Source organism: Cupressus sempervirens, chromosome 3 (assembly GCF_028749045.1).
Source record: "Cupressus sempervirens isolate cs-2001-9-10 chromosome 3, ASM2874904v1, whole genome shotgun sequence".
In the NCBI taxonomy this organism is placed as follows: Eukaryota; Viridiplantae; Streptophyta; class Pinopsida; order Cupressales; family Cupressaceae; genus Cupressus; species Cupressus sempervirens.
This window is the reverse complement of record NC_143120.1, coordinates 147,256,546-147,278,039: the sequence shown is the minus strand read 5'-3', so window position 1 is coordinate 147,278,039 and position 21,494 is coordinate 147,256,546. Positions and strand designations below refer to the sequence as shown.

At 33.1% G+C, this 21,494-nt stretch overlaps 1 protein-coding gene and 1 pseudogene across 2 annotated transcripts; one reads left to right on the top strand and one right to left on the bottom strand.

Annotated features, from left to right (window-relative positions):
* The first annotated feature begins 5,494 nt into the window (after positions 1-5,494).
* LOC149565182 (protein LURP-one-related 12-like) lies at positions 5,495-6,904 on the top strand. 2 transcript variants are annotated; one of them, XM_089817045.1, is made up of 3 exons: positions 5,495-5,765; positions 5,849-6,088; positions 6,256-6,423. In XM_089817045.1, exons 1-3 carry the CDS (start codon positions 5,526-5,528, stop codon positions 6,265-6,267), a joined length of 492 nt encoding a protein of 163 aa, XP_089673171.1. In that variant the 5' UTR covers positions 5,495-5,525; the 3' UTR covers positions 6,268-6,423. The 2 variants fall into 2 exon arrangements, with proteins under 2 accessions (XP_089673171.1, XP_089673169.1); XM_089817043.1 differs by lacking the exon at positions 6,256-6,423 and adding an exon at positions 6,575-6,904 and having other exon boundaries at positions 5,496-5,765.
* A 2,450-nt stretch (positions 6,905-9,354) lies between these two features.
* LOC149565181 (protein LURP-one-related 10-like) lies at positions 9,355-10,465 on the bottom strand (annotated as a pseudogene).
* Positions 10,466-21,494: the final 11,029 nt, after the last annotated feature.

The window sequence follows — 21,494 nt, the reverse complement described above, 5'->3', positions numbered from 1 at the left end:
CTTTCTAGGGTGACTAATCCTCTTGGGATAAAATTATCTACCAATTGAATAACTTTAGGGTCATCTCCTGGTGTTCCATTATGATTACATGATCCTTCAAATTTCAAGTTTGAAAATGGAGGCCTTCCCTCAAGAAATGCAATGATTTTCCCATCATCATCAAAAACTTGCCAGTGTTGATCATTATCAGGCACACTGGGTCTATGAATCATATCTATTGTGTAAACATCTGTGTTGAACTCAGGGTGAGGAATAAGGAGAGAGGCAGAGACTGCAAGATAGTCTGCTTTGGAATTTTGTTCATGAGGAATAGAAAATAAAGAAAAAGCATCAAAATGCTCAATCTCATCCCACACTCTATTCCTATATGCCTTCAATTTTGCATTCTTTGTTTGATATTGTCTACGTACCTGGTTGACAACTAATTTTGCATCTCCTAATACCTTGAGTCGTTTGATTCCCTTTTCTCTTGCATACTTGAGACCAAGTAGGAGAGCTTCATATTCCATGGTATTATTGGTGGTTTCAAAAGCCAACTTATAAGCTTTCAAGAATTTCTCTCCTTTTGGTGATATCAACACTATCCTAGCACCTGAACCAGAAGAAGAAGAACTTCCATCAAACTCCATTGACAATAATTCATTAGTTATATTAGGCATAAGAAGCTCAGCTACATCTTCCTCAGTGGATGTCATCATATACGTTCCATGCCTAGTATCAACATACAATATTTCAGCTCTTGGATCATTTGATTTTAAGACTATATATTTAGCTTTAGGTTTAGGATTAAGCTTAACCTTTTTATCTCCAATCGGGATAAGAGCATGTGACATGTCCATCTTGATCTCACCACCAAGGTCTTTACAAAAACTTCTACTCAAAAGCATCCCATAACTGGCAAGAATATCAGCAACCAGGATATTCAATTTTAACTTCTTCTCAGGATGCACTGCAAGTGCTACTTGAGCATCTTTTAACAAGCCAACCAATGAGACTTGTTTCACTTCCATGGAGTACACTTTTCTAGATGGTTTATTCAAAGAAAGTACTAAGGCATGGGCTGCCTTTGAAGGCAAAACATTATCGGATGCACCAGAATCAATAATACAATTACTTAACTTGCATCCAGCTATATAAAGATAAACATAGAAAGGGTCAGGTTTATCTGACAAGGACACTGCAACAAAAAATTCTTTCTTAGTCATGGGACCTTCCAAATTATCTTTTGCTTCTAGAGAGACTTTTGACTCATGGTTGATAGTGATCTTAGGCAAACCTTTTCCTTTACCAACACATTGAATCAACCTTTCTAATTGATGAGGGTTTGCCTTAAGGTATTCCAATTGAGAAATTTGCACTTTGGTCTTTTTACAATGATCAATAAAATCAAAAGAATCTTCAAAAATGGGGGAGGTTTTATAATTATCTGCTTCCTTCACTTGTGAAGGTTCTTCCAGAGTATGCTTTCGAGATAGAATTCACTTAGCAGTCTCATCAGAAGCTTTATCCTTTGCTTCTTTCACCCACTTCTCTTCTAATATTTGTCTCCAAGTTGGTGTAGTCGCATTGCAAGAATGATTGTTGATATCTTCAGCTTTCTCATCATCAGATTCATATTCTAGAAAGTTTATAGAAGAGGTCGCACCAGCGGGTTCTGTTACATCTTCAGGAGCTACATATTCTTCTATTTTCTCTTTTGTTAAATGCATTTGCATGAATCTGGTCATCTCAAGACAACTTGTACCGTCATGATCTGTTGTTAGATGAAAATCACACATAGCAGCCTATTTACCAGATGATGAGGGATGTTCGATGGATAATCTTGGTGTTGATTGGGGTAGCCACTTAGTTTGTCTATTTTGTTGATATGGCATATAATTCCTCCTTGGAATATATTGATATAGAGGTGGAGGATTAGAAGGCAACTGCTTTTTGAGTTGTAACAGATCATTAGGCAATTTTTGATATAAAGGATCAGTGGTAGAGACAGGGGTTTGCTGACCTTTTCCCTTTTGTAGATCATGACTCCATTTTCCTGAACTAAGCAAGTCATCTTCCACCTCGTTAGCCAAAGTTTGCACGGCTGCTAGATTAGTAGGTCTTGTCCTTCGTATTTGAAAGCTTACCTCAGAAGGTTGAGCACTGATGAAGAAAGTCATTTGATTTTCTTCAGTGGGTCTTTTGTTGATAGGGATTCGATTCACCATCTGATTAAAACGAGCAATGAATTCTCGCATTGGCTCATGAATTTCCTTCTTCATCTGAGTCAACTGGGAAAGGAGCAAATGTTCATCTTTAGTAGCCTTAAATCTACTCTTGAAAGATTGAATCAAAGTTACCCATGACATAATTAATCCAGCTGGTAGCTGTCCAAACCATTCAGCTGCAGCTTCAGTGAGTGTTTCAACAAAAAGGCAAACAAAAAAATCTTCATGTTGAATTGCAAGAACATTGCTTGCTGTAAAGAATGCACTTATATGCTGAGCAGTAGTGACTTTTCTGTCACCACAAAACTTGGGAAGAATTTTTTGAGAACCAAAGGGTATGTCATGTAATTGGTTCCCTAAATCTAGAGGACCAATAGCAGCTCCCCATGGGATTGGTGGCTGCAGTGCTTGATGTGCCATAGTTGGAAGAATAAGATTCAAGGGCTACAAATTTATAGCTAAAGGTACAAGAGTACCTGGCAGAATCAAAGCCTAAAAGGCCGCAGGAGAAACAGTAGCCTTAATTGGTGAAGAAGACCTACTAATAGACTTGACTTTTTTCTTCTTCTTTGGAGTAACTGGCTTAAAATCTAACTTCCGAAGGGCTTCAAAATCTTCATCTACCAAACCCTTTTGTCTATCAACCAAGGTGTATGGTTTATCAGCCAACTTAGTGGTTATTATTTATTTGCCCTTGAATATGATAAAGATTCTGCCTATTTCTTCTTGGAATGCCTATTTGGAAAGTATGTACACTTTTTATCTCTAAAATTGAAAAATCTCTACTGCTTTCTTGGTGCAAGGAAATGAAATGAGATGTGCTTTGGGTTTCTTATTTTAAAATCAAAATTGTTATATGTAGTAGTAGACATTCTCATGGTGCTATGTGAGTGTTTACGAATGATAATGAATGTACTTGGTAATATTGGTTGCCTTCAAGCATAGTTCTTGATCGCCTTTGTTATCAATCTTGTTTATCGAAGAAGGTTGTGAGGGTGTGTGGTGCATTCGTCTTGAATGACTTTCCCCTAATCTTTAAAGTTTTAAATTCTTTATTTGAAAATCCTTTTCAAAAATCATATCATACAATGAAGCTGCCCCTCTAAACGCAGAGGAAGGCCGCATACCAAGGGCCTATCCAACTAGTGTGAGTGGTTTGCCACACACTCCCTTGGGCAAATTCTACTGCGACAAATCTATTTACCAACAAAGCTACAAACATGTAAAATATTTTTAGATTAGATCTATCTCATCCAATCCCCAAGAATAATTCAAAATAGATGAGCGTCAAATCCAATTCTCACAAAGCGATCTCAAAGTGCATTGCACGATGAATAATGGGGTTCATAAAAGGCTCGACAGTTTGGCTGGACAAAAAAGATGCATGTTGCATTCAATGGGCAGAAAATATCCAAGGTGGACAGGAGTTAAACAAGAATGAATGTCTCGAGGTGGAATATGGCTTCCAAAGCCTTCTTGCCAGTAGTAGACTATATTGTGTATTTATCTAAGGAAGTTCCTACAACCTTTCAATTATCGCTCTATTTATTTTGGTATTGAATACATAGATCAAACAATATAAGATTATGTAGAATTATTTTATGTATATTATATCAATATCTATATTTATTTTTCAACATTGATAGATCTTTACAATTGCTAGTAAAATAAATACTTTTTATTATTTTGTTTACTAATAAACAATACAACATACAATTTTTTTTAAATTATTCATATAGCTAAAATTTCCTTAGTGAACTTGTATCCCTCTTCCTTATTATTATTTTATTGTTTTTTTTTCCATTTCCTATGCAACTACATTCGTCCAATGGTCAAAATTTGTACAATTGCCTGTGTCATTATCTTATTGGAAATAAAATCATACCATTCAATTTCTAATTTCTAATTGAAATAATTAATAAAATAGTCTTTTATTTCTTTTTTATTAATCAAATTTATTTAAATAAATTCAATATTTTTTAAAACATAGAAATGGATGAATTTATAAAATAGATTTTTAACAATAAAAATGAAAAATTGTGATCGGCATAAGAATTAAAATTTGTTTTTTAAATAATTCTAATAAAAGTTTTAAACATTCTTTTCTTTATAATTTCCTCATTTTTAATATTTTGTAACAAATTTTACCACTTGTCTCCCATGCCCTTCAAAGCTATTTCTAAATCTACCATGTTAGGTGAATATGGCCTTCAAAGCAATATGACATGATAAAAACAAAGAAAAATGACCCCTAAATCCAAATAGCCAATTACTTATGCAATATACTAAGGGCCCGTTTGGCGAGCAGAATAGGAATACATATTCTGGAATACGTGTTCCAAAATTTTTGAATTCCTTGTTTGGATGCACCAAAACGGAATTGAAATACGAAGTAAAATAAGAATACGTATTCCAATTTTTGCCCAAAAATGGGGTTTTGCAATTCCACCCAAATAGGTGTTATTGGAATACATATTCCTATTCCACTTTTTTAAATTTTAGAAAACATAAATTTTGGGATCCGTGAATTCCTATCAAATATTGGCTGAATCAAATAGAGAATAGGAATACGTAGCCCCATTTTCTATTCCAGAATACGTATTCCTATTCCTCTCGCCAAACAGAGCCTAAGAAAATGGCCTCGAAATTACCAAATACATATGATATAAATGAATAACAATGGTCTATTACCATACACAAATGTTCGGCATAAAAAATCTTCTACGTTGTACCAAACATAAATTCATATTCTATTTCCTTCAAAAAAACAGGAACTTCAGCTCCTTTGGAGCTCTCGTCTCTTAAGTAGTTGATTAGATAGCAAGATCATCACATGCAAATTTCTGTACTGTAAGCTTCATCTTTTATATAACTATGCTGTTTACTGAAAAAAAAAAAAATCCCATAAACAAAGCCCTTGAAAAGGAAGCAACACAAATGTTAAACCGCGCAGACATAATTGACCAAACAGACATGTGCTACCAACCTCAGAGAACTGAAAAGACAAATAAATACCCGAGTCGAAATTGAAAACTACATTTCGCTGAAATTATAGACAAGTCCAAGTTCCGTCACATTCCAACAGAGAGATTATCGCCACGAGTGGGAGATATTTATGGTTTCCCGTCTTTCATGCCGGCATTTCTACGTGGGCCTCACCCCTCTCCTCCTCCCGCGTTGAAAGAGCGTCCCAGGTGTGGAAACAAAGTGTCCACAACATTCATCCAACCCATTAATTCAGCATATGTTTGTATGCTTTAAAAAGCTAAGTTTATCATGTACCCCATTGTGTTCAATTGATTGCACAGGGGGGGAAAAATGGCTCAGATTCATCCTCATCATTCCCCTAATGCTACTCAACACCACCATTCTTGTAATGCATGCCCACAAGTATTAACAGTTTGGAAGAATGCCCTATTTTTTAGTGGCACTGGTTTCATGATATATGATTCGTCAGGAAACCTTCTTTTTAGAGTTGAGAATTGGACTCCCAATGTCACAAGACAGCTCATTTTAATGGACTCCACTGGAAATCCTCTTATACTACTACGGAGGAAGGTATATTGTTGTATTATGCTTAGAATATTGTTTTCTTTGTTTTATGCCTTGTGTGAATTCTTAATGTGTTGCTTGATGAGCAGGCTGTAAGTCTTCACCAGAGATGGGAAGGTTTCATATGCAATGAAGGTGAGAGACCCACAAGAAGAAGGGTGTTCAGCATTAAATGTTCATCTATTATATCTGCAACCACATCTATAGATATATTTGTGGGCTCCTCTTTCAAGGAGTATATGAGGAGGCACGCTGATTATCACATTGAGGGATCCTTCAGAGACAGGGCATGTGCAATTTACACTAGGAGCCGCAGTCTGGTTGCTCAGGTATGTGGGGTTTTGATAAAGAGAAAAAATTACAATCTATTTTTTAATAAAATATAACTAGTATAGATATCTTAAATAAATTTATCTATAGAAATTTTGAATGTAAATGGTCGTTAAATTTAAGCTAACTCACACCATCACATTCCACACTCTTTCTGTCATTGTAGATCATACACTAGATCATTACTAATCATGTTGATCATCACAAGGCACTTTTAAATGGGACACACTAAAGCCAAAACAAAGTCTCTTTTTCTTTTTTTTGTGCCAGATTTACGAAAGAGGTAGTGATTTTTTTCCAACTTATTTGTTGTTTTCGACTACGACCTATGCAGATCATGAAGAACAAATGCTGAAATTTTCAGAAAAATTCATAATATTATCAATTTTTTGAAAATTAGTCAACTGTACTGTAGAGAGGGTAGCCGCATCCCTTTTTAATTTGTTTACAAAGAAATTTTTTACGATGGGAGTTGTTCTGTGCAGGTGAAGAAAAAATGTGAAAATTGCAGCATGATGGTGGACAAGGGCGTGTTTAGCTTGGTGGTCTATCCTGGTTTTGACCATGCTTTGATTACAAGCTGGATTGTAATTTTAAGTCATATTAACCGAGAGTATCTTTCTAATTTTCTACTTTCTTCACTTAATTCTACACTCAGATCATATAGATTTCTTGGGAAACTAGATATGGGTAGGAAAGGTGAGGTTTCTAATGTAAACGAAAGCTCTTGCTGAAGGGAAAGTTCGTCTTTTGGGCGCACTAAAATTGTAAATTTCTGCACAACTCACGGCAGTATTATAAATTTGTGTTTTTTTTTTAAATTTGACTCTATTTAGGTATTGTATAATATTTTTTCTAGGTTCAGATTTTATAATTGCTCATCTAAATTAACACTAACAAAGGATTTTATTTTCTTTTCTTATACCGAAAATCGATTAGTATGATCAATGGTGACATTCAACTTCCACCTTGCTTCTTTATTACAATAATGTTATCAAAGTCAATTACATATTATTATCTTTGATCAGTCACTAAATAATTCTGTGTGAGATATTATTATTATTTTAAATCTCTGACGTATGTTCTAGTTTACTTAATTAAACTATTCTATTTAACACAAATACAATCCACTATGTGATACTTTGTTATTATCAAGTGTCATCTTTTTAATTTGTAAATTTTTTCTCAGTAAATTATTGGTAGCTTTTACAAAAGTCAAAAAAAAAAAAAAGAAAAAAAATAATAACCATAATCTTGTGAATGCTTATATTCTACATATTATCATGGTATTGCTGACAAACGCGAGCCGTGGGATCTGTCCATTATTTTCAAGATTTTCTTAGTTTTAAAGTTTAGACTTCAGAATTTCCTTGGAAATTTAATCTCGAGACTTTTGCATATAGGTCATATAAGTGAGATTGCATATAGACATGTTTACGTCAGGATGTACTTGGGTAAAGGAGATTGAAAAACATGATAATACAAAATTACCGGTTTATATGTGTCATCACACAAAATTCTAGAAGCGTGTTTTTCCTCTCGGCAATTACAGTTGGATTTAGACGTTCTAGTAATGTTTTCATTAATCAAATAGTGCCTGAATATAATATTTAACCCTTTGTTGGGATTTTATAAGGAAGATTTATAAAAAGTGTACAATTTGTTCATGACTGAATAAATTAGCAATGTTTACAAAAGATTTCATGTTTTAAAGTTTTTTAATTCATATTCTTTACAATAATAATATAAAAATTTTAGAAAGAAATATAAATTAGAAGATATGTTAATTTTAGAAAGTTAAATTTATATTTTGTATAATAATATTTTAAATTAGAAATAATTTTATATAATATGTTTTAAAAATATTGTTTAAAGTTTATAGATCTATAAACTTAAGTATCATATATATTAGTCAGTATATACAATTTAAAAGTAGGAAAACAACCAATACAACCATCAAATTTGGTGTATGATTAAAAAAACAAAACTATGGCTAATATTACAATAATGCCAATCATATTATATTACCTTAGTTCTTAACCAAAGAGGCTAGGCCAAAAAGTTGAATCTCCATTAAAAAAAAAAAAAATTGCTCTTGTAGCACTAAGTTCTATTCTAAGTTCAATAAATAGATTATAAAATTTGCCCAATATACAATACTTATAGAGCCAAAATAAAATAAAACAGTGCCACTATTTAATTAATTATTTAAAATATTAATTTTTTCAATGTTTTAATTTTTTTAAATTATAATATAAATTCGATAGGCATTCTACAATGGTAGAATGGGGTGATGAGATGGTGTGAGCGTGTTAATGTTAACTTTTATTCTTCTAGGTTAAATTTGACAACCATCTACATGTCAAAAGTTTAAATCTTATTATAAATAGAATATACTTTTACAAATAATTTAATAAATAGAACATAAAATATCCATAATATTTGTAGATATAAATAATCTATTTTTTAAGAAATTAAAATAAAAAGTTTAAATTAGTAAAATAACTAAATAAATGGATATAAAGGAAATATAAATAATTTTAGATTTAGCAAATTAAATTATAATTATTTTGTAGTGGATATTATCATCATTTTTTAGATAGATTTATTTAAGATATCTATACTAATGTTATAATTAAAAATATAATGTAAAACTATATTAATGGGTTAATAATTTTAATTTGACAATTAGTAATATCATAAAATCATTCAATAATTATTGTTAAAATTAAATTATAACAATTAATTTTAATATATAATAAAATAAAATAAATTATTCATAATTATTATCATAAATACTATGCATAAATATCTCTTATCATAATAAGAGTTGCCCTAAAAGTTGAATATGAGAAAATTAGACCTTAATTATTTTAGTCAATAAGATGATTGATAAAATAAAATATAAATATCATTTCTAATTCATGATATTATAATAGAGACAGAGAAATATTAAAAGTACAAGTTTCTATTCTAAAAATTTTATTATCAATATAGTAAATTCTACAAAGAAAATGTTTCTAATAAGAAACAAAGTCTATTATGGAATGATTTTTTTAATCCCTTAAAAAGTGGTCTTATAGAAGTATGTTTAATTTGAGAAAAAAAAAAAAAAATTTGTTATGATTGGTAGAGATTAGTTAATTAATAGTGCACAAGTCAATAGAATAGTATTTCCTTATAGCAAGTACTAATAATAATATAATACTAGAGTGAATTGTGCAAAAAATTACAATTTTAGTGTGCTAGAAGACAAATTTTTCCTTTAGGAAGAGCTTTTGTCTACATTAGAATCCCCACCTTTCCAACCCTTCTCTAGTTTCCCAAGAAAGCTGGATGATTTGAAGGTATAATTGAGTGTAGAAAGTAGAAGATTAGATAGAAATTATTGATTAATAAGATTTAAAATTACAATCTAGCTTGTAATCAAAGTGTGGTCAAAACCAGGATAAACTACCAAGCTAAACACACCCTTGTCCACTATCATGTTGTAATTTCATATTTTCTCTTAACCTGCATACACTGACCCCATCGTATGCAAAATACTAGGATTATTATTAAGTTAGATTGTGAATAAAGACAAGAGCTTATAAAATAAATAAAAATTGTGAATCTCTTACCTTGGAGGTCTTCAAGTATCTTAATAATAATAATTAACCACAACACATAATAAGAATTAATCTTGACTTCAACCTTTTACCTATCAAAAAAATATTCCAAATTAAAAATATTAAACATTAACTCTTACAAAATCTAAATTTTCAAAAATTAATATAAATAATGTGAAGTAAAATTTGAAAAAAAACATATGAACTAACCTAAGCAACCAGACTACGGTTCCTAGTGTAAATTGCACATGCCCTCTCTCTAAAATATGCCTCAATGTGATAATCAACATGCCTCCTCATATACTCCTTCAAAGGGGAACCCACAAATATATCTACAAATGTGGTTGCTAATATAATAGATGAACACTTTATGTTAAACACCCTTCTCCTTGTGGGTCTATCAAATTCATTGCATATGAAACCTTCCCATCTCAAGTGGAGACTTACAACCTTCTCAACAAAAAACACATTAAGAAATTTCAAGAGGTGAAAAAAAAGGAAAACAAGAAACATTAATCCAAACATATACATTCCTACGTAGAACTATAAGCGGATTTCTAGTGGCATCCATTAAAATGAGCTATGTTGTGACATTAAAAGTTCAATTTTCAACTCTAAAAAGAAGGTTTCACAATGAATTGTATATCATGAAACCAATGCCACTGAAAAATAAGGCCTTTTTCCAAACTGTTAGTACTTGTGGGCATGCATTACCAGAATGTATAGTTCAGTAGCATTAGGGGAATGATGAGGATGAATTTAAGCCATTTTTATTTCTTGTACAATTAATTTCACACAATGGGCTACATGATAAACTTTTATTTTTAAAGCATACAAGCATATGTTTAATTAATGAATTGGACAAAAGTTGTGGACAATTTGTTTCCTTGGGAGCCTAGGAGTGTGGGAAGTTGTGGATAGTTGTATAATTTAAAGTTTATGAATACTACAAAATTAATTCACCTTCTCTCTCAGTTGTGTTGTGAGGACTTTTATTCTTAATAGATTGACAAAAAGTCAATCATAACTTTGTCCAAACATGTTTCCAATGTGTGTGATCATAGCATGTTAAGAGACATCTTTGAATCTTCCATACAAACTACACATCCTATTTCCTACTAAAAGATTTATTAATTTCCACACTCCATATGCTAGAACAATACTCCCAATGACCTATCAACCCAACATGCAAGTTGACATCAATGGAAACATAAGATCTGAAATTTATTATGCATAAAAAATATACCATTACATCTCTTCAATATAAATTGCCTTAGTGAGACTAACACTCATATGCCAATTGGTGCCTATATGTTTGAAAATATAACTACCTAGGGTTTTGACATTTAAATACCCTTATTTTTCTTTCCATTGGTAAAAAATTATAAATTTTAGTAAAATGTTTGACTTAGGGGATATATTTAAGATATCTAAACTTGTAGAGAGAACTTTTGTGGTTTCCTTAGCCAAAAGTTTAAATTGCTATTTGACATCCCTATGTGTCAAAATTGGTAGTAAGTGTTTGAGAGAGGATTGAATTGTATACTAAATTTAAGAGGTTGAGGCATTAAAGTTAGTTACATTTTGTGGTCTAGAGACCAAAAATATTCCAAGTGGATAATGGGTTGTTTGAAATATTTGAAGAGTATTTGTTTCACAAATTAGGTTAATTATCCTATTAGGTCATAGCAATCCGACTAGGTCAATTGGTCAACTAAAGAGACCCAAACATGGTATTGGAGTATGTTTTGTAATTTCCAAATCAATATTTGAAATGGTTCTTAGTTTTCCCTATGATTAGTGAGTCACCTTTATTATCCAAAGTCTCGCTGGATCAGATTACTTGGGCTACTAGGGTTAATAAAGGACTAATTGAAGGATCTAACCAAAATGATGTTTTGGGGTTGAATAAATGGGAAAAAAATTTCTTTATTTTTTTGTATAAAATCACTAGAAAAGGTCTCAATAAATATTCCATGGTCTCTTTAGCCACTAATCCAAAGTTGTGGCATAACCCTTATGTTGTGGTTTTTTGTGTACATAGGGTTTTTGTCAGTAAATGTCTTTTTTTTTTTTTTTTTCATTTAATGGATTTGGGGAAAGTTTTTAAAGATACCTATGATCCTAGAGAGATACAAGGAATTCAAGTATCCATGTTAGATCCTCAAATGAAAGTGGGTGTCTCTATTGTGCAAGAATTCTAGAGGTCAAGATGTTTTGCTAGTCTTTTGAGGATGTGTTCCTCATTGCTCTTGAGTCATTGAATTAAGGAGCAAGGTGAAGTTGTGGGTTACTTGTGGGCCTATTAGGAACTGATGCATCAATAATGTGGACATGACTACCTCTACAAATCTTCTTATGAGATTTCTTACCTTAAAATATATAAATAATTTTTTTATATTGAATTTTTATTTGATGAAGTTGGACTTGTTTAAAAATATATCATACCTATTGAATCAGGGCATGAAATAGTCCTAACCATATGAATGAAGCCACAAAAATAAGCTTGAAGAAACTATGTTTTCTTAGGCACAAAACCTATGTCTAGCTCAGTAATAAAGTATAACTAAGTGAGCTAACCTCTAGAATCAATTCAATACAAAGAAATAAAAAATATTGTTAGTTTAAACATAAAACCTTTACACCAAACTATTTTTCCTTGAATGAACATGGAAGAACATGGATGTTTTACTTGAGAATATCATAAAGTGGCTATGTGACATAGATATAACTACTCATGAAAGGTGAATGATGTAAACACAAAATTTTAACATATTAGAACCTTCTAAAAAATATCAAAGTACTTCCAAAAGACTCCTAGCCTTAGTAAACATAAAATAAGCATCACAATGCTATGGAAAAGACTCTAATGGGACCAAACACTCTAATACAACTTGAGGACACAAGGCAACTTAACAATAAAAGCTAACTAATATAATTATCCATTTCTAACAAATTGACATCCATAGAAATATGTCCATTTCTATATTGGATTGTAATGGATGAATTTTGTTCCCCTCCTAGCACACATAATAACACAAGAAAAGGTGAGGAGAATATATCTTATCATTACTATAAAATATGTTTAATTATCTTTTAAAAATTATTTTACACAGAGAAATCTTAAAACATCATAAGAATTTTTAGCATCATTCACTGAAGCAATACATATCACAACTCAAAATATTTTGCTAACAAAAGTAAAATCTACCAATAAATGATTGGATAGCACGTTTCAATATTTCTACATTGTAGTCAAATGAAGAATAAAAAGTAAATGTCAAGTTTGAAAGCAAACTTTATGTCACTCTGTAAGAATTCTCCTTGGGGCAAAATGACACCAATATCAAGAAGCTCAAGCACTAGCAAAATATGGACCAATAATGGATGATCATAATAACAATAATGAGAATATTGGATAATGGATGAATACATCATAGAGGGTGCATGTATATAAGAGCAACCAATATATCTAGAAGTCACACAAGAGATAAGGATTACAATTCAGCACATGTCCACCAAAGGTGGATTATCCTCCATTGAGCATAGGAGTTTGTGCGATGATGAGAGGATAAGTTTACATAGGTCTATCTCATAAAGAGATGTTGCAAACACCATGTGCTCTAATAAGTTGCTAAATCCTATGTTGTCAATAAGATAACTCATATGACTATGCACATTCCTAAGTAAACTTAAGTAAAGTGTAATAATAATTAATTATTTATACTAATACCCCCCCTTAAGTGCAACTTAGGGGAATGGACTTAAGCTCACAAAGCTAAATGCAAGATGCAATGTGGGCCTTGGCTATTAGGCCATGTTAGGTACCCATTTACAAATACAACGCTCTACATACAATGTGATACAATGCAATTCAATCTATCTAAAAATGGAGGATGAGGGAAAACCTCATGGGAAAAACCTCCTCCAAAAAGAGAGATAACTATAATAAATAAGGGAAGAGTCATGTGACCTCCTTGGTGAAAAATCCCACACCCCCAATAAATCTCACAAATGAAGATACTTGACCTCAATAAAGGGCATGGTGAAGATATCTACAATTTACTATTCAGTAGGATAATACTATAATGCAATGACCTACTCATGAATTAGCTCTTTGATGTAGTGCATATGAACTTGAATGTGTTTTGTGCATTGATTCTACACTAGATGTTTTGAGATTTCAATGGCACTCTGATTATCACAATGTATGACTATGTTTCTAGGTATGTCAAAACCAAACTCCTTTAGAATATGTTGTAACCAAATAGCTTTTGTAGCCACAATGATAGGTCCTCGATACTTAGCCTCAGTAGATGAAAAAGCAATAGTGTTATGCTTTTTACTTTGCCAACAAATGGGGTTGAAACCAAGATGAAACATGTATCTTGAAGTTCTTTTGTGAGAATAAAGATCCTTTGCATAGTCTGAGTATGTATAACCCACTAACTGTAGTCTAGTACTAGCTGCATAACATATCCCATATGTATCTGTACCCTGGATATAGTGTAAGATGTGTTTGGCTGCCTTCTAGTGAAGTTCATGTGGCTCTTGCATGAAGCAAGAAACCATGCCAATTGCAAATGATATGTCAGGGCATGTATGTGTCAAGTAGATGAGACTACCAACCAATAGTCGATATAAAGTAGCATCAACAAGTGGAGTGGAACACTTTGCTTCTAACTTAACACCTAAAAGAAATGGAGTAGATGCAGCCTTGCAGTCACTCATGTGAAATCGAGCAAGTAGATTAAGAACATACTTGGGTTGAGATAACGTGATCCTTGATGATGATTGTTGTATCTCAATACCAAGGAAATAATGAAGTAGACCCAAGTCTATCATGGAAAATCTGTCTTTCAAATTAGACTTGACACTATCAATGATGGATGTTATACTCCCTATAATGATTAAGTCATCAACATAAAACACAAGTAGCAAGTGAGAATCATCTCAGTGAAGAATGTAGACATTCAAATTTGAATGACATCTGGTGAACCATGTTGAGAGAAGGAAAGAATCCATCTTGACATACCAAGCTCTTAAAGCTTGTTTTAGTCCATAGATAGACTTTTGCAACTTGCAAGCCAAAGTAGAATCTTGAATAAAACCCTATGGCTGCTCTATATAAATATCTTCATAAAGATCACCATTCAATAATGCACTCTTCACATCCATCTGATGAACAATCCATCTCTAAGCTGTAGCTATAGCTACTATCAAATGAATGGAGTTCTTTTTTGAAACTTGAGGAAAGGTCTCAATGTAGTCAATATCAGTCACCTGAGAAAAAACTTTTGCAACAAGTCTTGCCTTATGCTTATCAATACTTCCATCCACTGCAAACTTGGTCTTAGAGATCCACTTACACTGAACCAATTTTCTTCCCTTAGGAAGAGAGACTAAGTCCCATGTGTTGTTTCTCATAAGAGAATTGTATTCTTCCTCCATTGATTTATCCCATTCTAAAATCCTAAAGCTTCTTTGAATGATTGAGGATCGGAAGCAATTGCAATATAAGCATGAGGGAGTGAGTTGTGTTGTGATCTTGTCCTCCTAGTATCGTAAGGATTCCCTACCAATGGTCCTACTGCATCCAATGTTTGCTGAGCCCATTTTGGTCTAGTGGAAGAAGATGTAGAATTATAAGGGATTTCCTCAACCTGATTTGTATGCTGCCTCTGTTTGGGTCATGGACATACATCTTCTAAGTCACTATCATCACTGTCACTCTATTCAATGAAGTAGGAAGGATGAGTTGAAGTAAAGCTTGGAAAACTTTCTTCAAAGTGTACACTCCTCTCATAGAAAATTTCATGTCTCTCTAGATCCATCAATTTGTAGGGTTTATGAGAGTCTGCATAACCAACAAAGATGCAAGGTTTACTTTGAGGTTCCAATGCCTTGTGTTTCTGTGGAGGTGTTCCTGCCGATGCTAGACAACCAAAGAATTGAAAATGCTTTACAATAGGTTTCCTTTCATTCCAAGCTTCAAAAGGAGTTAAACCATCCAAATCTTTATGAGGACTCCTATTTTGGATATAGTTTGCACAATTCATTGCTTCAACCCAAAAAACTTAATCAAGAGACTTATGTAGTAGCATGCAAGTGGTCATCTCCTTGAGGGTTCCATTCTTCCTTTCTGCAACACCAATTTTCTACGGAGTGTATGGTACTAAATGCTGAAGGTCAATTCCCCCTTGAGTACAAAAATCTATAAGTCTTGAGTTCACATACTCCCTTCCATTATCTATTTGAAGAACCTTGATGGCTTTCTCTTGTTGCTTTTCTAGTTGATCCTTGGAGGTGAGAAATAATTCAAACACTTCACTCTTATGAGCCATGAAGAATACCCAAGTATAGAAAGAATAGTCATCAATGAAGGTGAGTGCATAGTGAGACTTTCCAAATGTTGGCACTAGAAATGGGCTTGCCACATCACTATGAATTAGGTCAAGAACACTTTGTGCTCTTCAAGACTTCCCATTGTCAAAATTTTCTTCTAGATTCTTCCCAAGTGTGTAACTTGAACAAACATCATATGAGAAGTAGACTTGAGATAGACCATGAAGAATGCTCTTGCTGCTAAGCTGTTGAAAATACCTAGAGTTGAGATGTCCAAATCTCTCATGCTATAGTTTACATTCTATATTTGAATGAATTAACAAGGGTTGTGCATTAGATTTAGGCACAAAGGAAGAAAAGGTGTAAAGCCTTGAATCATGTTTAGCTTCACCTATTGCAACCATAAAATCATCTTTGATGCTTTTCACAACAACTGAATATGGAAGAAATTCAACCTTGTTTTCACCTCCATAGTGAGTGATTTGGTAGAATGAAAGAAGGTTGGAGGTAAGATTAGGAACATAGAGAACATCCTTGAGCACTCCACTTTCCATCTCAACTTCACGTTTTCCTTCAACTTCCACTTTAGTATCATCCCCTACAAAGATGTGAGATACCTCTGAAGGTGTCATTGAAGAAAAATCTCTCTTTGAAGCCCCCATGTGATGTATGGCACTTGAGTCAGTAATCCATTCCCCCTGAATGATAGTGTGTGTGAGCAAAGCTTGCACTTTTCTCTTAGAATATGAAGATGAAGACCCCTTTTCATTATAAGCATTAGGAAATGGAACATTGTGCTTCTTTATGATGTTTTTCAATTCATCAATCTGCTTGTGATAACACTTATGTTCATCATGATCAATTATTTTACAATAGGCACACTTCTTTTCTTGACTATTGTCCGTCATTTGTTTTGGTATTAGAAGAAGACTTGTTGTTGATTAGATTTAGTTGGCGACTTTTTTCTGTCCCCTTGTTTGTTATCTTTCCTATTCTTCTTTTAAACCTTACCTTTGTTTGAACTTTCACTAGTTGGACTTTTTGAGCTCTCATTGTTACCCACCAATGCCATAGAATTTGAAGACTTGAGAATCCCCATTTTTATCAACTTAGATTGTTCATTTTCCAACAACTGGGCATATTCATCAAAAGTGAGTTTCTTGTAAGAAGTCTGTAAGGTTTCTTTTGAGGTGTTGAAAGTAGAGACAAATGTGAAGTAGTTTGATGGCATCTTATTTTGAAATAGATAAATCAACCTCTCATCCTTAATGGGACTATCACATTCATCAAGTTTTGTTCTCAAATCATTCACCTTAATGATAAAATCCTGGATGGAATCAAATTTCTTAGGATCTAGGGAGATAAGTTCATCTTCAATCTTGTAGACATCCTCCTCAGTCACTTTCCTATATAGTTGTTTAAGGGCATCCCAAGTTTCCTTGGATGTATCATATTTTATAATCTGATAAAAGATCTTCTCATCAACCCCTAACCTAAGGATTCCTAGGAATTTTCTGTCTGCCAATTCCCAAGCACATATATCACTTTGAGTTAATTTATCATATGTGTGTTTAGGAAGAGATCCATCTACATATTGAGAAACTTCTTCATTCATTAGCTCACGTCATTTTTTAACTAACCATGTGGCATAATTATGTAGTGTTAATTTTGGAACCTTAATGTTTCCCTTAATGCAAGGAAAGAAAGATAATAGCAAGAAGAAAGGCACACAATAGCAAGAGACACCTTCCCCTTTTCACTCAATCAAAGAAACCCCCCCCCCCCCCAAATGAATGCTTTAGGCACTTTATACTTAGTGCAATTACAATAGCCACTTGCCAATTTAGGGCCTAAATGAACTTCTAATTTTTCAATTTACAACCTCCTCTTGGAGTTCAAATCTGGTACTTAGCAATGTATCTTAGATATACAACAATTTTGAATTTTGATCAAAGCAATACAATGCAAAAAAAGAACTATTTTTGAAAGTGATGTTTCTATCCACAAAATCCTATAATCTAATCGTAGATTTGGAAATTAGATGAAAAAATATGCACTTTCAAAAAAAATGGCACTTGAATATGTGTTCAGATGAGCTCGTACGTAGCATTTAAAGTTGTAAAATGCAGGATTAGATAGGTACAGTCACTAAAAACTAATTTTTTTGACAAATCCATGCATCAAAACTAGATAATAAAAACACCACTAAAAAGTTTAGAAAATTCTATCCCAAAACAAATAAAAAATTACACCTGATCTAGAATCTGGATGACTAAGAAATGACCTCCCAAAGTTGGACTATCAAATTAAAACTACATATGGTGAGGGGTCTACCCTAATGACGCCAACAAAACACTATGTTAAGATTGACATCCAAATGGTTGTCTCTGCAATGCAATTTGGCCTACTAGTGACGATCATATGGCCATCAAATTTAGGCTCACAAATTAATACCATCAACAAAAAGACTAACCATGCAACTGGCATGGTAGTTCGTATGGTATGGATGGTGATGTGCCTCCTTACATGGCCGATGATGTGGTAGATGATTTCATCAACTATAGATTTGATGCGTGGCTATCTTGCTAGCAAGATGATAAGGCAAGTTGACATGTCCTTCGACGAATCCTATGTCACCGCATGCAGTTGTTGACTGGGCTTGGAAGCCATGTGATGCATTTAGTGGAGGTCCATGTTGGTGGCAGCAGAGTGCTAGCCATGTGGTGGAAGGAAGGTGGAGGTGTAGCTATGTGGTGTCACTGGATGAAGGCAGAGGCACCGCTAGGTGGTTGTGCAGGTGGTGGTGTGAGATTTTCATCCCACATGCATGGTATTTATGCTCTTTGTGGTACTTAAATAACATACTCTTTAGTAAGAGTAGTGGCTTGTGAGCTAGTTGGATTGTGATGAATGTCAATTGATCTTCGGTGGTTGCTACTAGTAGTTTGTATGTCATTCATGGTCTTTGTTGATTGCTGAGCCATTAGTGGTAAACTTCTTGTGTTGACCGGTAGCCTCTACAATTAATTTAGATCTTGTGTCAATTTGGTTTGTGGACTGTGTCTAACCACAGGTGGCCAGGGTTTGACCGCCCAGTTTGCTTGCAAAAATAATGCTCTCCTACTGGCCTAAAATGCCAATTTTTTTTCCAAAATTCTGGAAATAAAATGCAAATCTAAAAAAAAAATGCAGAGAAGCAAATAAAAATGTATATTTGAAAAATTAATTGCACAGATCTGTAGTGATCATACCAATTTTGCAAATCGGGCCTTTAGGTTCTGGTTTTCAAAAAGAATTTTGCCTAAGATTTGACTATAGCCTAGCCTAGGCAAATTTATAGTCAAAATTTGCTGAGGTGATCCTCCAGATGCAATGGTGAGGTCAGATCTTGCTCAAAACACTCCCAATTTCTATGGATACTCCAGATCTAAATCGTGGCCCTCCGAGAGGTGAAGCAAAAATAGTCTCCAATGGCTATGTGAAGAGATCTCCTCTAGCTTTGATACCATGTAAGAATTTATCTTGGAGTAAAATGATGCAAAGGTCAAGAAGCTCAAGCACTAGCACAATATGGACCAATAATGGATGATCATAATAACAATAATAAGAATATTGGATAATGGATGAATACATCATAGAGAGTGCATATATATAAGGGCAACCAATATGTCTAGAAGTCACACAAGAGATAAGGATTACAACTTAGCACATGTCCACCAAAGGTGGATTATCCTCCATTGAGCACAAAATTTTGTGTGATGATGAAAGGATAAGTTTACATAGGTGTATCTCATAAAGAGATGTTGTAGACACCATGTGCTCTAATAAGTTGCTATCTCTTGTGTTGTCAACAAGATAACTTATATGACCATGCATATTCCTAAGTAAACTTAAGTAAATTGTAATAATAATTAATTATTTACACTAACACACTCCTTATTTACCACAAAAACAAAAAGAATAAAACCTTTGAAATTTGAAATAAAAAATGTTGGAAAGGAAATAAAGCTGTGTTGGTTCCACCTTCTCTCCTCCACCATGTCATTATGAATGAGCTTTAGACTCAATATATTTTCATTTGTCTGTAATTTGTTTTCTCAAGTTTTTGTCCTGCCAAGCTTTGTAAATTTACATTTGTATACAAAATGCATAATGTTTTTTTTTTTGTCATTTTAGTTGAGGAGTAAGTAAGGCAACTTTTGTAAAAGAAGGGGAAAAAACAAAGGGACAAACTAATTTCTAGATAAAATTCACTAAAGACAAAACAAAGTCAAACATTTTTTTTAGATTCATGAAAATGTAATGATTTTTTTCCAAAATTTTTGTTGTTTTTGAGTTTTGAAAATTGGTCAATGTATAGTTTGTAGGGAAGATTTAACCATGTCCAAAAAAAGTTCTAAAAGGAATGAGTATAATATTTTACCACCCTTAAACATCATATATTAAGGAAGATTGATGAGATTGCTAAGCATAATGTGTTCTTAATGTGGTCCTCTTATGATTAATTGAGAAGGTCTAACAACCAACTAAGGGAATTGTTTTAAGGATTTGGCATAAAGGAAGGATATTTTCTTTTATCAAGTATGTATGAATGACATGGTTGATGATTGATGATAATCAACAATAAGAATGAAATGAAAAGTTATGTAGAGCAGTGTGAAAGTGAAGGAAACTTGATTGCTAAGGTTTTGTTGAGTGATCTAAGGTTTGATATTTGGATCTGAGGTTTGTGACCTAGTCTACAAGGTCTAAAAATGATTGGTTCAATTGAAAGAATAAAGGAAAGAAGAACATAATAGTAAATTGCATGTTTGAGTATTGAACTCTTCTTGTAGTTGAAATTTCATGTTTGGGTAGTAGGGTCATCTTGCATACATTGTACTACAACTCCTAACAAGGTTGGCACAACTCCTAATAGGGTTGGAATCTCCTAACAAAGATTCAAAGTCTGCTAATAGGGACTCTATGGTACTAAATATTGTAATAGACTCCTAACAGGGTCTTTCCTCTAACAAGGAATATTCATATTAGTACATCATCTTGTGGGCATCATTCGCACTGAGGTTTTCCCTTTGATCATGGGTTTCCCCAATTAACATATCTAGTGTAATTTTCTATGTGCATCTTATTATGGTTTTTGTTTACTTTGGTTGAATGGTTAAGTTTTTTTAAAGAAGATAAATATTTTAATTGTCAAATAATTGATACACCCCCGCTCTCTCAGTTATCTTGGTGGACTATTGTTTCTAACAATTGGTATCAGAGCATCAAGTCCTTGAAGATAAATCTTAACAAATTTAGGAGATCCATGGTGAACATGTTTAGGAAAGATAGTCCTACATCTGACAGAGTAAATTTCAACACCTGAATGATGGAAATTCTTGGTGAATTATTAGATTTGTGTAAAGAGCAAAATATTAAGTTTTTAGATCCAAAATCCTTTTGTTGTATA

Excerpts from the sequence above, each read along its gene's own strand:
- LOC149565182 (XM_089817043.1), top strand. The coding sequence starts at position 5,526 with ATGGCTCAGATTCATCCTCATCATTCCCCTAATGCTACTCAACACCAC. Across the intron at positions 5,766-5,848 it reads TTATACTACTACGGAGGAAG|GCTGTAAGTCTTCACCAGAG; the intron begins GTATATTGTTGT and ends CTTGATGAGCAG. Across the intron at positions 6,089-6,574 it reads GCCGCAGTCTGGTTGCTCAG|GTGAAGAAAAAATGTGAAAA; the intron begins GTATGTGGGGTT and ends TGTTCTGTGCAG.